General features: G+C 43.8%; 1 protein-coding gene across 1 annotated transcript in view; it reads left to right on the top strand.

Annotated features, from left to right (window-relative positions):
* LOC135546686 (1-phosphatidylinositol 4,5-bisphosphate phosphodiesterase eta-1-like) overlaps positions 1 to 16414 on the top strand; it is a 121634-nt gene that overhangs the window by 27051 nt on the left and 78169 nt on the right. Inside the window, 3 exon segments of the mRNA XM_064975298.1 lie at positions 3373 to 3519; positions 13050 to 13293; positions 15721 to 15850. Coding sequence (XP_064831370.1) covers positions 3373 to 3519; positions 13050 to 13293; positions 15721 to 15850 — 521 coding nt within the window.

Below are 16414 nucleotides of genomic sequence, written 5' to 3'. Positions count from 1 at the left end.
GTTCTTAGTGTAGATACTCCTAGTTGACATGGTCCTTAGTTTAGATACTCCTAGTTGACATGGTTCTTGTTTAGATACTCCTAGTTGACATGGTTCCTTAGTTTAGATACTCCTAGTTGACATGGTCCTTAGTTTAGATACTCCTAGTTGACATGGATACTCCTAGTTGACATGGTCCTTAGTTTAGATACTCCTAGTTGACATGGTTCTTAGTTTAGATACTCCTAGTTGACATGGTCCTTAGTTTAGATACTCCTAGTTGACATGGTCCTTAGTTTAGATACTCCTAGTTGACATGGTCTTAGTTTAGATACTCCTAGTTGACATGGTCTTAGTTTAGATACTCCTAGTTGACATGGTCCTTAGTTTAGATACTCCTAGTTGACATGGTCCTTAGTTTAGATACTCCTAGTTGACATGGTTCTTAGTTTAGATACTCCTAGTTGACATGGTTCTTAGTTTAGATACTCCTAGTTGACATGGTTCTTAGTTTAGATACTCCTAGTTGACATGGTTCTTAGTTTAGATTCTAGTTGACATGGTTCTTAGTTTAGATACTCCTAGTTGACATGGTCCTTAGTTTAGAGTTTAGATACTCCTAGTTGACATGGTTCTTAGTGTAGATACTCCTAGTTGACATGGTTCTTAGTTTAGATACTCCTAGTTGACATGGTTCTTAGGTTCTTATGGTTCTTAGTAGATACTCCTAGTTGACATGGTTCTTAGTTTAGATACTCCTAGTTGACATGGTTCTTAGTGTAGATACTCCTAGTTGACATGGTTCTTAGTTTAGATACTCCTAGTTGACATGGTTCTTAGTTTAGATACTCCTAGTTGACATGGTTCTTAGTTTAGATACTCCTAGTTGACATGGTTCTTAGTTTAGATACTCCTAGTTGACATGGTTCTTAGTGTAGATACTCCTAGTTGACATGGTCCTTAGTTTAGATACTCCTAGTTGACATGGTTCTTAGTGTAGATACTCCTAGTTGACATGGTTCTTAGGTTAGATACTCCTAGTTGACATGGTCCTTAGTTTAGATACTCCTACTTGACATGGTCCTTAGTTTAGATACTCCTAGTTGACATGATACTCCTAGTTGACTCTTAGTGTAGATACTCCTAGTTGACATGGTTCTTAGTTAGATACTAGTTGACCTAGTTGACATGGTCCTTAGTTTAGATACTCCTAGTTGACATGGTCCTTAGTGTAGATACTCCTAGTTGACATGGTTCTTAGTTTAGATACTCCTAGTTGACATGGTTGACATGATACTCCTAGTTTCTTCCTAGTTGACATGGTCCTTAGTTTAGATACTCCTAGTTGACATGGTCCTTAGTGTAGATACTCCTAGTTGACATGGTTCTTAGTGTAGATACTCCTAGTTGACATGGTCCTTAGTGTAGATACTCCTAGTTGACATGGTTCTTAGTTTAGATACTCCTAGTTGACATGGTTCTTAGTGTAGATACTCCTAGTTGACATGGTCCTTAGTGTAGATACTCCTAGTTGACATGGTCCTTAGTGTAGATACTCCTAGTTGACATGGTTCTTAGTGTAGATACTCCTAGTTGACATGGTCCTTAGTGTAGATACTCCTAGTTGACACATGGTAGATACTCCTAGTTGACATGGTTCTTAGTTTAGATACTCCTAGTTGACATGGTTCTTAGTGTAGATACTCCTAGTTGACATGGTTCTTAGTTTAGATACTCCTAGTTGACATGGTTCTTAGTTGACATGGTTCTTAGTTTAGATACTCCTAGTTGACATGGTTCTTAGTTTAGATACTCCTAGTTGACATGGTTCTTGTTTAGATCCTAGTTGACATGGTTCTTGTAGATACTCCTAGTTGACATGGTCCTTAGTGTAGATACTCCTAGTTGACATGGAGCTGAATCTTATGCCCTCTATTCATATCAGATCACGCTGAGTTAAGACTGAGTGTAACTCTATGTGTGTGTGTGTGTGTGTGTGTGTGTGTGTGTGTGTGTGTGTGTGTGTGTGTGTGTGTGTGTGTGTGTGTGGGCTGAAACTGCTCATCAACAATTTGTGTGCATTACTGAAGAAGACAGTGATGTTGCATCAGATGATGTTGCATCTCTATTTCAATTCAAATGGCTTCATTGACATGGGAAACGTATGTTAACATTATCAAAGTAAGTGAAATATAACAGTAACAAACGAACAGTAAACATGACACTCACAGAAGTTCCAAAGGAATAAAGACATTTCAAATGTCATATTATATCTATTTACAGTGTTGTGACGATGTGCAAATAGTTAAAAGTACAAAAGGGAAAATAAATAAACATAAATATAGGTTGTATTTACAATGTTATTTGTTCTTCACTGGTTGCCCTTTTCTCGTGGCAACAGGTCGCAAATCTTGCTGCTCTGATGGCACACTGTGGTATTTCACCCAGTAGATATGGGAGTTTATTAAAATTTGATTTGTTTTCGAATTCTTTGTGGATCTGTGTAATCTGAGGGAAATATGTGTCTCTAATATGGTCATACATTGGGCAGGAGGTTAGGAAGTGCAGCTCAGTTTCCACCTCATTTTGTGGGCAGTGAGCACATAGCCTGTCTTTTCTTGAGAGCCATGTCTGCCTACGGCGGCCTTTCTCAATAGCAATGCAATGCTCACTGAGTCTGTACATAGTCAAAGCTTTCCTTAACATTGAGTCAGTCACAGTGGTCAAGTATTCTGCCAATGTTTACTCTCTGTTTAGGGCCACATGGCATTCTAGTTTGCTCTGTTTTTTGGTAATTTCTTACTAATGTGTGAAGTAAAATATTTTGTTTTCTCACTATTTAGTTGGGTCTAATTGTGCTGCTGTCCTGGGCTCTGTGGGTTCTGTTTGTGTTTGTGAACAGAGCCCCAGGACCAGCTTGCTTAGGGGACTCTTCTCCAGGTTCATCTCTCTGTAGGTGATGGCTTTGTTATGGATGGTTTGGGAATCCCTCTCTCTCTTTCTCTCGCTCTCTTTTTCTCTCTCTTTTTATTTCTCTCTCCTTTTCTCTCTCTTTCTTTCTCTCTCTCTCTCTCTCTCTCTCTCTCTCTCTCTCTTTCTCTGTCTTTCTCTCTCTCTCTTTTCTCTCTCTTTTTCTCTCTCTTTTTTTCTCTCTCTTTCTCTGTCTTTCTCTCCCTCTCTCTCTCTTTTTCTCTCTTTTTCTCTCTCTCCCTCTATGTCTCTGACCTGATTGTGTTTTGTCACTCCTATCTCTGTTCCCATCCTGTTTCTGGCCCTAATTAGCTTGTTAATCAGTATTTTCTAGTGTTTTGTTGTTGTCGTGTTTTGTTGTCGTGTTTTGTTGTTGTTGTGATAGTACAGTATTGACCTGTGTGTCTCCCTGTCTCCCTGCAGTGGAGAGATGTATGTGTGTGATGCAGTCGGGGACCCAGATGGCGAAGTTGAAGGCTGGTTCCAAGGGGCTGGTGAGACTGTTCTACCTGGACGAACATCGCTCATGCATCCGATGGAGACCCTCACGCAAGAGCGAGAGGGCCAAGAGTGAGTACACACACTTTATCTCATCACCCACGGGATTTCTGACTTTAACCCCTAGTTCTACCCTTAACACCCCTAGTTCTACCCTTACCACCCCTAGTTCTACCCTTAACACCCTAGTTCTACCCTTAACACCCCTAGTTCTACCCTTAACACCCCTAGTTCTACCCTTAACACCCCTAGTTCTACCCTTAACACCCTAGTTCTACCCTTAACACCCCTAGTTCTACCCTTAACACCCCTAGTTCTACCCTTAACACCCCTAGTTCTACCCTTAACATCCCTAGTTCTACCCTTAACACCCCTAGTTCTACCCTTAACACTCCTAGTTCTACCCTTAACACCCCTAGTTCTACCCTTAACACTCCTAGTTCTACCCTTAACACCCTAGTTCTACCCTTAACACCCCTAGTTCTACCCTTAACACTCCTAGTTCTACCCTTAACACCCTAGTTCTACCCTTAACACCCATAGTTCTACCCTTAACACCCCTAGTTCTACCCGTAACACCCCTAGTTCTACCCTTAACACTCCTAGTCCTACCCATAACACACCTAGTTCTACCCGTAACACCCCTAGTTCTACCCTTAACACCCCTAGTTCTACCCGTAACACCCCTAGTTCTACCCTTAACACCCCTAGTTCTACCCTTAACACTCCTAGTTCTACCCATAACACCCCTAGTTCTACCCTTAACACCCCTAGTTCTACCCTTAACACCCCTAGTTCTACCCTTAACACCCATAGTTCTACCCTTAACACCCCTAGTTCTACCCGTAACACCCCTAGTTCTACCCTTAACACTCCTAGTCCTACCCATAACACACCTAGTTCTACCCTTAACACCCCTAGTTCTACCCTTAACAGAGTCACTTCCTTTTGGCAACAACTAAGCAAAACAAACACTGCTTTATGTAACTTTATCCAATCTTTTAACCTTGTAGGAATGTCAAATAATGTATTTTTTTGCTCTCTCTCTCTCAGCATCTCTCAATTCAATTCAAGGGGCTTTATTGGCATGGGAAACATGTGTTAACATTGCCAAAGCAAGTAAGGTAGATAATATATAAAGTGAAATAAACAATAACAATTAACAGTAGACATCACACATACAGAAGTTTCAAAACAATAAAGACATTACACATGTCGTATTATATATATATATATATATATATATATATATATATATATATATATATATATATATATATATATATATATATATATATATATATATATACAGTGTTTTTACAATGTGCAAATGGTAAAGGACACAAGATAAAATAAATAAGCATAGATATGGGTTGTATTTACAATGGTGCGTGTTCTTCACTGGTTGCCCTTTTCTCGTGGCAACAGGTCACAAATCTTGCTGCTCTGATGGCACACTGTGGTATTTCACCCAGTAGATATGGGAGTTTATTAAAATTTGATTTGTTTTCGAATTCTTTGTGGATCTGTGTAATCTGAGGGAAATATGTGTCTCTAATATGGTCATACATTGGGCAGGAGGTTAGGAAGTGCAGCTCAGTTTCCACCTCATTTTGTGGGCAGTGAGCACATAGCCTGTCTTCTCTTGAGAGCCATGTCTGCCTACGGCGGCCTTTCTCAATAGCAAGGCTATGCTCGCTGAGTCTGTACATAGTCAAAGCTTTCCTTAATTTTGGGTCAGTCACTGTGGTCAGGTATTCTGCCGCTGTGTACTCTCTGTGTAGGGCCAAATAGCATTCTAGTTTGCTCTGTTTTTTTGTTAATTCTTTCCAATGTGTCAAGTAATTATCTTTTTGTTTTCTCATGATATGGTTGGGTCTAATTGTGCTGCTGTCATGGGGCTCTGTAGGGTGTGTTTGTGAACAGAGCCCCAGGACCAGCTTGCTTAGGGGACTCTTCTCCAGGTTCATCTCTCTGTAGGTGATGGCTTTGTTTGGGGTTTGGGAATCGCTTCCTTTTAGGTGGTTATAGAATTTAACAGCTCTTTTCTGGATTTTGATAATTAGTGGGTATCGGCCTAATTCTGCTCTGCATGCATTATTTGGTGTTCTACGTTGTACACTGAGGATATTTTTGCAGAATTCTGCGTGCAGAGTCTCAATTTGGTGTTTGTCCCATTTTGTGAAGTCTTGGTTGGTGAGCGGACCCCAGACCTCACAACCATAAAGGGCAATGGGCTCTATGACTGATTCAAGTATTTTTAGCCAAATCCTAATTGGTATGTTGAAATTTATGTTCCTTTTGATGGCATAGAATGCCCTTCTTGCCTTGTCTCTCAGATCGTTCACAGCTTTGTGGAAGTTACCTGTGGCGCTGATGTTTAGGCCAAGGTATGTATAGTTTTTTGTGTGCTCTAGGGCAACAGTGTCTAGATGGAATTTGTATTTGTGGTCCTGGTGACTGGACCTTTTTTGGAACACCATTATTTTGGTCTTACTGAGATTTACTGTCAGGGCCCATGTCTGACAGAATCTGTGCGTAAGATCTAGGTGCTGCTGTAGGCCCTCCTTGGTTGGTGACAGAAGCACCAGATCATCAGCAAACAGCAGACATTTGACTTCAGATTCTAGTAGGGTGAGGCCGGGTGCTGCAGACTTTTCTAGTGCCCGCGCCAGTTCGTTGATATATGTTGAAGAGGGTGGGGCTTAAGCTGCATCCCTGTCTAACCCCACGACCCTGTGTGAAGAAATTTGTGTTTTTTGCCAATTTTAACCGCACACTTGTTGTTTGTGTAAATGGATTTTATGATGTCGTATGTTTTACCCCCAACACCACTTTCCATCAGTTTGTATAGTAGACCCTCATGCCAAATTGAGTCGAAGGCTTTTTTGAAATCAACAAAGCATGAGAAGACTTTGCCTTTGTTTTGGTTTGTTTGGTTGTCAATTAGGGTGTGCAGGGTGAATACATGGTCTGTTGTACGGTAATTTGGTAAAAAGCCATTTTCACATTTGCTCAGTACATTGTTTTCATTGAGGAAGTGTACGAGTCTGCTGTTAATGATAATGCAGAGGATTTTCCCAAGGTTACTGTTGACGCATATTCCACGGTAGTTATTGGGGTCAAATTTGTCTCCATTTTTGTGGATTGGGGTGATCAGGCCTTGGTTCCAAATATTGGGGAAGATGCCAGAGCTAAGGATGATGTTAAAGAGTTTTAGTATCGCCAATTGGAATTTGTTGTCTGTATATTTGATCATTTCATTGAGGATACCATCAACACCACAGGCCTTTTTGGGTTGGAGGGTTTTTATTTTGTCCTGTAACTCATTCAATGTTATTGGAGAATCCAGTGGGTTCTGGTAGTCTTTAATAGTTGATTCTAAGATCTGTATCTGATCATGTATATGTTTTTGCTCTTTATTCTTTGTTATAGAGCCAAAAAGATTGGAGAAGTGGTTTACCCATACATCTCCATTATGGATAGATAATTCTTCATGTTGTTGTTTGTTTAGTGTTTTCCAATTTTCCCAGAAGTGGTTAGAGTCTATGGAGTCTTCAATTACATTGAGCTGATTTCTGACATGCTGTTCCTTCTTTTTCCGTAGTGTATTTGTGTATTGTTTCAGTGATTCACCATAGTGAAGGCGTAGACTCAGGTTTTCCGGGTCTCTATGTTTTTGGTTGGACAGGTTTCTCAATTTCTTTCTTAGAATTTTGCATTCTTCATCAAACCATTTGTCATTGTTGTTAATTTTCTTCGGTTTTCTATTTGAGATTTTTAGATTTGATTGGGAAGCCGAGAGGTCGAATATATGGTTAAGATTTTCTACTGCCAAGTTTACACCTTCACTATTACAGTGGAACGTTTTTCCCAGGAAATTGTCTGAAAGGGATTGAATTTGTTGTTGCCTAATTGTTTTTTGGTAGGTTTCCAAACAGCATTCCTTCCATCTATAGCATTTCTTAATGTTACTCAGTTCCTTTGGCTTTGATGCCTCATGATTGAGTATTGCTCTGTTTAGGTAGACTGAGATTTTGCTGTGGTCTGATAGGGGTGTCAGTGGGCTGACTGTGAACGCTCTGAGAGACTCTGGGTTGAGGTCAGTGATAAAGTAGTCTACAGTACTACTGCCAAGAGATGAGCTATAGGTGCACCTACCATAGGAGTCCCCTCGAAGCCTACCATTGACTATGTACATACCCAGCGTGCGACAGAGCTGCAGGAGTTGTGACCCGTTTTTGTTGGTTATGTTGTCATCTCTCTCTCTCTCTCTCTCTCTCTCTCTCTCTCTCTCAGCCTCTCTCTCCCTCTAGCTCTCTCTCTCTCTCTCTCTCTCTCTCAGCCTCTCTCTCTCTCCCTCTCTCTCTCGCTCTCTCGCTCTCTCTCTCTCAGCCTCTCTCTCTTTCTCGCTCTCTCTCTCTCCCTCAGCATCTCTCTCTCTCTCCCTCTCTGTCTCTCTCTCCTTCTCAGCATCTCTCTCTCTCTCTCTCTCCCTCTCAGCCTCTCTCTCTCTCTCTCTCTCTCTCTCTCTCTCTCTCTCTCTCTCTCTCTCTCTCTCTCTCTCTCTCTCTCTCTCAGCCTCTCTCTCTCTCCCTCTCTCTCGCTCTCTCGCTCTCTCTCTCAGCCTCTCTCTCTTTCTCGCTCTCTCTCTCTCCCTCAGCATCTCTCTCTCTCTCCCTCTCAGCATCTCTCTCTCTCTCTCTCTCTCTCTCCCTCTCAGCATCTCTCTCTCTCTCCCTCTCTGTCTCTCTCTCCTTCTCAGCATCTCTCTCTCTCTCCCTCTCTGTCTCTCTCTCCTTCTCAGCATCTCTCTCTCTCTCTCTCTCTCCCTCTCAGCATCTCTCTCTCTCTCTCTACCTCTCTCTCTCTCTCAGCCTCTCTCTCTCTTTCTCTCTCTCTCTCTCAATTCAAGTTCAATAACAATTAAGGTCTTTATTGTCATGTGAAACATATGTTTACATTGCCAAAGCAAGTGAAATAGATAATAAACGAGAGTGAAACAAACATTTTTTTACAGTAAACATTGCACTCACACTGATTCCACATTCCAAGACTGCTTCCATCACTTGGACTGGGATATGTTTCGTATTGCGTCAGACAACAACATTGACGAATACGCTGATTCGGTGTGCGAGTTCATTAGAACGTGCGTTGAAGATGACGTTCCCATAGCAACGATTAAAACATTCCCAAACCAGAAACCGTGGATTGGTGGCAGCATTCGCGTGAAACTGAAAGCGCGAACCACTGCTTTTAATCAGGGCAAGGTGACCGGAAACATGACCGAATACAAACAGTGTAGCTATTCCCTGCGCAAGGCAATCAAACAAGCTAAGCATCAGTATAGAGACAAAGTAGAATCTCAATTCAACGGCTCAGACACAAGAGGTATGTGGCAGGGTCTACAGTCAATCACGGATTACAAAAAGAAAACCAGCCCCGTCACGGACCAGGATGTCTTGCTCCCAGGCAGACTAAATAACTTTTTGCCCGCTTTGAGGACAATACAGTGCCACTGACACGGCCTGCAACCAAAACATGCGGCCTCTCCTTCACTGCAGCCGAGGTGAGTAAAACATTTAAACGTGTTAACCCTCGCAAGGCTGCAGGCCCAGACGGCATCCCCAGCCGCGCCCTCAGAGCATGTGCAGACTAGCTGGCTGGTGTGTTTACGGACATATTCAATCAATCTCTATCCCAGTCTTCTGTTACCACATGCTTCAAGAGGGCCACCATTGTTCCTGTTCCCAAGGAAGCTAAGGTAACTGAACGACTACCGCCCCGTAGCACTCACTTCCGTCATCATGAAGTGCTTTGAGAGACTAGTCAAGGACCATATCACCTCCACCCTACCTGACACCCTAGACCCACTCCAATTTGCTTACCGCCCAAATAGGTCCACAGACGATGCAATCTCAACCCCACTGCACACTGCCCTAACCCATCTGGACAAGAGGAATACCTATGTGAGAATGCTGTTCATCGACTACAGCTCGGCATTTAACACCATAGTACCCTCCAAGCTCGTCATCAAGCACGAGACCCTGGGTCTCGACCCCGCCCTGTGCAACTGGGTACTGGACTTCCTGACGGGCCGCCCCCAGGTGGTGAGGGTAGGCAACAACATCTCCACCCCGCTGATCCTCAACACTGGGGCCCCATAAGGGTGCGTTCTGAGCCCTCTCCTGTACTCCCTGTTCACCCACGACTGCGTGGCCACGCACGCCTCCAACTCAATCATCAAGTTTGCAGACGACACAACAGTGGTAGGCTTGATTACCAACAACGACGAGACGGCCTACAGGGAGGAGGTGAGGGCCCGCGGAGTGTGGTGTCAGGAAAATAACCTCACACTCAACGTCAACAAAACTAAGGAGATGATTGTGGACTTCAGGAAACAGCAGAGGGAACACCCCACTATCCACATCGATGGAACAGTAGTGGAGAGGGTAGTAAGTTCCTCGGCATACACATCACAGACAAACTGAACTGGTCCACCCACACAGACAGCATTGTGAAGAAGGCTGAAGAAATTCGGCTTGTCACCAAAAGCACTCACAAACTTCTACAGATGCACAATCGAGAGCATCCTGGCGGGCTGTATCACCGCCTGGTACGGCAACTGCTCCACCCACAACCGTAAGGCTCTCCAGAGGGTAGTGAGGTCTGCACAACGCATAACCGGGGGCAAACTACCTGCCCTCCAGGACACCTACACCACCCAATGTTACAGGAAGGCCATAAAGATCATCAAGGACCACAACCACCCGAGCCACTGCCTGTTCACCCTGCTATCATCCAGAAGGCGAGGTCAGTACAGGTGCATCAACGCTGGGACCGAGAGACTGAAAAACAGCTTCTATCTCAAGGCCATCAGACTGTTAAACAGCCACCACTAACATTGAGTGGCTGCTGCCAACACACTGACTCAACTCCAGCCACTTTAATAATGGGAATTGATGGGAAATGATGTAAAATATATCACTAGCCACTTTAAACAATGCTACCTAATATAATGTTTACATACCCTACATTATTCATCTCATATGTATACGTATATACTGTACTCTATATCATCTACTGCATCCTTATGTAATACATGTATCACTAGCCACTTTAACTATGCCACTTTGTTTACATACTCATCTCATATGTATATACTGGACTCGATACCATCTACTGTATCTTGCCTATGCTGCTCTGTACCATCACTCATTCATATATCTATATGTACATATTCTTTATCCCCTTACACTTGTGTGTATAAGACAGTAGTTTTGGAATTGTTAGTTAGATTACTTGTTGGTTATTACTGGATTGTCGGAACTAGAAGCACAAGCATTTCGCTACACTCGCATTAACATCTGCTAACCATGTGTATGTGACAAATAAAATTTGATTTGATTTGATTTTATGCTGTGATTTCAGCCCTGTTGTTGACTACAGTAGTGATGCTGTGATTTCAACCATGTTGTTGACTACAGTAGTGATGCTGTGATTTCAGCCCTGTTGTTGACTACAGTAGTGATGCTGTGATTTCAGCCCTGTTGTTGACTACAGTAGTGATGCTGTGATTTCAGCCACGTTGTTGACTACAGTAGTGATGCTGTGATTTCAGCCCTGTTGTTGACTACAGTAGTGATGCTGTGATTTCAGCACTGTTGTTGACTACAGTAGTGATGCTGTGATTTCATTGACTACAGTAGTGATGCTGTGATTTCAGCCCTGTTGTTGACTACAGTAGTGATGCTGTGATTTCAGCCCTGTTGTTGACTACAGTAGTGATGCTGTGATTTCAGCCCTGTTGTTGACTACAGTAGTGATGCTGTGATTTCAGCCATGTTGTTGACTACAGTAGTGATGCTGTGATTTCAGCCCTGTTGTTGACTACAGTAGTGATGCTGTGATTTCAGCCATGTTGTTGACTACAGTAGTGATGCTGTGATTTCAGCACTGTTGTTGACTACAGTAGTGATGCTGTGATTTCAGTGATGACTACTAGTGATGATTTCAGCCCTGTTGTTGACTACAGTAGTGATGCTGTGATTTCAGCCCTGTTGTTGACTACAGTAGTGATGCTGTGATTTCAGCCATGTTGTTGACTACAGTAGTGATGCTGTGATTTCAGCCCTGTTGTTGACTACAGTAGTGATGCTGTGATTTCAGCCATGTTGTTGACTACAGTAGTGATGCTGTGATTTCAGCCTGTTGTTGACTACAGTAGTGATGCTGTGATTTCAGCCATGTTGTTGACTACAGTAGTGATGCTGTGATTTCAGCCTGTTGTTGACTACAGTAGTGATGCTGTGATTTCAGCCCTGTTGTTGACTACAGTAGTGATGCTGTGATTTCAGCCTGTTGTTAACTACAGTAGTGATGCTGTGATTTCAGCCATGTTGTTGACTACAGTAGTGATGCTGTGATTTCAGCCCTGTTGTTGACTACAGTAGTGATGCTGTGATTTCAGCCTGTTGTTGACTACAGTAGTGATGCTGTGATTTCAGCCTGTTGTTGACTACAGTAGTGATGCTGTGATTTCAGCCATGTTGTTGACTACAGTAGTGATGCTGTGATTTCAGCCATGTTGTTGACTACAGTAGTGATGCTGTGATTTCAGCATGTTGTTGACTACAGTAGTGATGCTGTGATTTCAGCCCTGTTGTTGACTACAGTAGTGATGCTGTGATTTCAGCCCTGTTGTTGACTACAGTAGTGATGCTGTGATTTCAGCCATGTTGTTGACTACAGTAGTGATGCTGTGATTTCAACCATGTTGTTGACTACAGTAGTGATGCTGTGATTTCAGCCCTGTTGTTGACTACAGTAGTGATGCTGTGATTTCAGCCATGTTGTTGACTACAGTAGTGATGCTGTGATTTCAGGGTGTGCCAGTTTATTTGCTGTCTGTCTGGTTATATGTTTATCTCTAACTTCTCCTCGTTGTGGCCTTCATTCAATATTTAAGAGAGAGAAACTATCATTGCCCTAGGAGATATCAGAAGCTTAACTTGTTGTTACGGTTTTCTTCTAACTCCTCCTCTGACAAAGAGGTGTAAGCAAGGATCGGAACAAAATGCGGCGTGGTAATTTTCATACATGTTTAATGAACGAATAAACACGAACAATACAAAACAACAAACGGAACGTGAAAACAAACAGCCTTTCTGGTGACAACAAACACAGAGATAGGAACAACCACCCACCAAACACTCAAAGAATATGGCTGCCTAAATGTGGTTCCCAATCAGAGACAACGATAAGCACCTGCCTCTGATTGAGAACCACTCCAGCATAGACTATGCTAGATACCCCCACTAAGCCACAATCCCAATACCTAACAAAACCCCAAGACAAAACACACCACAATAAACCCATGTCACACCCTGGCCTGACCAAAATAATAAAGAAAATACTAAGACCAGGGCGTGACACTTGTTGTCTCTTAGCAGACTTTTGTTTGGTTTCATCCATTTTGATCACAAATGAGAGCTACTTAATGAATTCCCAAGCTTATCAGTGCTACGGCTGTACGCCATATTCAGACTCCCAACCCTGATTGGTCCTCTCTCTCTTCCTGTCCCGCCCTCTTTCCCTTTCAGTCACCATTGATTCGCTGTACAAGGTGACGGAGGGCCGTCAGTCACACATCTTCCACCGCCATGCGGAGGACAGTTTCGACCCGGCCTGCTGTTTCACCATTTACCATGGCAACCACATGGAGTCCCTAGACCTGGTGACCTCTAACCCTGAAGAGGCTCGTACCTGGGTGACAGGACTACGATACCTGATGGCTGGCATCAGTGACGAGGACTCACTGGCCAAACGACAACGGACACATGACCAATATCCTTTCAAGACTAACACACACGCACACACGCACACACACACACACACACACACACACACACACACACACACACACACACACACACACACACACACACACACACACACACACACACACACACACACACACACCTATGTCCTCCTTGTACCTCATAAGAAGAGCATAACAGTGGGATGGTGTGTGTATCCGTAACCCCTCACCAGTGTTGTTCAATCAGTGAACTGGATAACCCACTGTTATGCTCTTCTTCTTCTCTCTTCTCGTCTGCCTCTCCTCTGCTTTGAAAGTAGTCTCCCTCTTTTCATGTCTCCCTCTGCCTGCTGCATGCAGTGTGTGTTTGTGTTTGCCTTTGAGCGCTGTTCTGTTCTGACTGGATTTGACAACTGACAAAACATAGTGTTGTTTTTGTTGTTGAAAAGCCTCTCAGCTTGAATACACATTATAAAGTGTTTCTAAAATTAACTGTAACACAAGTTTAGACTTTAGACTCCAGTATGAAGATAGGCTTAAACAGGCTTATCCAATAGAAGTAGCTGATCACACTTGAAGGCGATGTCATGGTGGCGTTGGCGAGCTAAGCTCACGTGCAGAAACACGTCATCAGGTCTAACGGTCATTCTCACGTCGAACTGAGCATGTGCAGACCTTTCAAATCCAAGGCACTTCTTCGATATAAAGTTGTTTTTTCCTAAAAATTAAAAACGTGTGAGTTTGTCACTTTCATGAGGTTGGAGTAATAACATGTAACTACTGAAATCTAGATTGTTCCTTTAGATTTTGAGCAAATTAACAACGAAGGAAGAATCTGACTTCTCTCATTGGCTTGTCAGACCCCAAACTCCAGCCTGTGCTGCTTCACAAGTGTTCCCGGAAGTCTTTTTGATGTTGCACCTCTAGGTTTAGAGACTCTGTGCTGCAGTGCATTGGCTAGCCAAACTCTGTTGATGTTGCACCTCTGGGTTTAGAAGCTCTGTGGTGCAGTGCATTGGCTAGCCAAACTCTGGTGATGTTGCACCTCTGGGTTTAGAAGCTCTGTGCTGCAGTGCATTGGCTAGCCAAACTCTGGTGATGTTGCACCTCTGGGTTTAGAGGCTCTGTGCTGCAGTGCATTGGCTAGCCAAACTCTGGTGATGTTGCACCTCTGGGTTTAGAAGCTCTGTGCTGCAGTGCATTGGCTAGCCAAACTCTGGTGATGTTGCACCTCTGGGTTTCTGGTGATGTTGCAAGCTCTGTGCTGCAGTGCATTGGCTAGCCAAACTCTGGTGATGTTGCACCTCTGGGTTTAGAAGCTCTGTGCTCTGTGGCTGCAAAGTGCACCTCTGGGTTTAGATCTGTGCTGCAGTGCATTGGCCAAACTCTGGTGATGTTGCACCTCTGGGTTTAGAAGCTCTGTGCTGCAGTGCATTGGCTAGCCAAACTCTGGTGATGTTGCACCTCTGGGTTTAGAAGCTCTGTGATGTTGCAGTGCATTGGCTAGCCAAACTCTGGTGATGTTGCACCTCTGGGTTTAGAAGCTCTGTGCTGCAGTGCATTGGCTGCTGCAGTGCATTGGCTAGCCAACTTGGGTGAGCCAAACTCTGGTGATGTTGCACCTCTGGGTTTAGAAGCTCTGTGCTGCTCTGTGCCAAACTGCAGTGCATTGGGGCTAGCCAAACTCTGGTGATGTTGCACCTCTGGGTTTAGAAACTCTGTGCTGCAGTGCTGGTGATTGGGTTTAGAAACTCCAAACAAACTCTGGTGATGTTGCACCTCTGGGTTTAGCAGTGCAGCTAGCCAAACTCTGGTGATGTTGCACCTCTGGGTTTAGAAGCTCTGTGGTGCAGTGCATTGGCTAGCCAAACTCAATGTTGCACCTCTGGGTTTAGAAACTCTGTGGTGCAGTGCATTGGCTAGCCAAACTCTGGTGATGTTGCACCTCTGGGTTTAGAAAACAGTGCATTGGCTAGCCAAACTCTGGTGATGTTGCACCTCTGGGTTTAGAAGCTCTGTGGTGCAGTGCATTGGCTAGCCAAACTCATGTTGCACCTCTGGGTTTAGAAGCTCTTGCTAGCCAAACTCTGGTGATGTTGACTACTGTGAACAGTGCCTCCAAACACACTGATGTTTCACGCACGCACGCACGCACTCCACACACACACACACACACACACACACACACACACACACACACACACACACACACACACACACACACACAACCACACACACACACACACACACACACACACACACACACACACACACACACACACACACACACACACACACACACACACACACACACACACACACACACACACACACACACACACACACACACACACACACACACACACACACACACACACACACACACACACACACACACACACACACACACACACACCGTCCCATGGCTGTTTCCTTAACCTGTGTGTGTGTAGGTGGATGAAGCAGACGTTTGAGGAGGCTGATAAGAACGGGGATGGTCTGTTGAACATGGAGGAGATCTACCAGTTACTGCACAAGATGAACGTCAACCTGCCTCGCAGGAAGGTCAAACACATGTTCCAGGTCAGTCACAGGGACCAAATACTGTACCCGAGAAGACAAAAGAGGGATGTAGTGCACTATATATAGGGAATAGGTTGCCATAGGGCTCTGGTCTAAAGTAGGGCACGATATAGGGAATAGGGTGCCATAGGGCTCTGGTCTAAAGTAGTGCACAATATAGGGAATAGGGTTCCATAGGGCCCTGGTCTAAAGTAGTGCACTATATAGGGAATAGGGTTCTATAGGGCCCTGGTCTAAAGTAGTGCACTATATAGGGAATAGGGTGCCATAGGGCTCTGGTCTAAAGTAGTGCACTATATAGGGAATAGGGTTCTATAGGGCCCTGGTCTAAAGTAGTGCACTATATAGGGAATAGGGTTCCATAGGGCTCTGGTCTAAAGTAGTGTACTATATAGGGAATAGGGTTCCATAGGGCCCTGGTCTAAAGTAGTGCACAATATAGGGAATAGGGTGCCATTTGGGACATGTTTTTCAAATGACAGGCGAGTTCTGAGCATGACCGTCAGATAGTGCAGTTGGTTTATAGTCCACTATTTTTAGGGCACCGCCAGGAGTGAATTGTTG

This window comes from Oncorhynchus masou, chromosome 9 (assembly GCF_036934945.1).
Source record: "Oncorhynchus masou masou isolate Uvic2021 chromosome 9, UVic_Omas_1.1, whole genome shotgun sequence".
NCBI classification, from domain to species: Eukaryota; Metazoa; Chordata; class Actinopteri; order Salmoniformes; family Salmonidae; genus Oncorhynchus; species Oncorhynchus masou.
The sequence above is the reverse complement of the archived record's forward strand: the minus strand, read 5'-3'. Positions and strand labels throughout refer to the sequence as shown.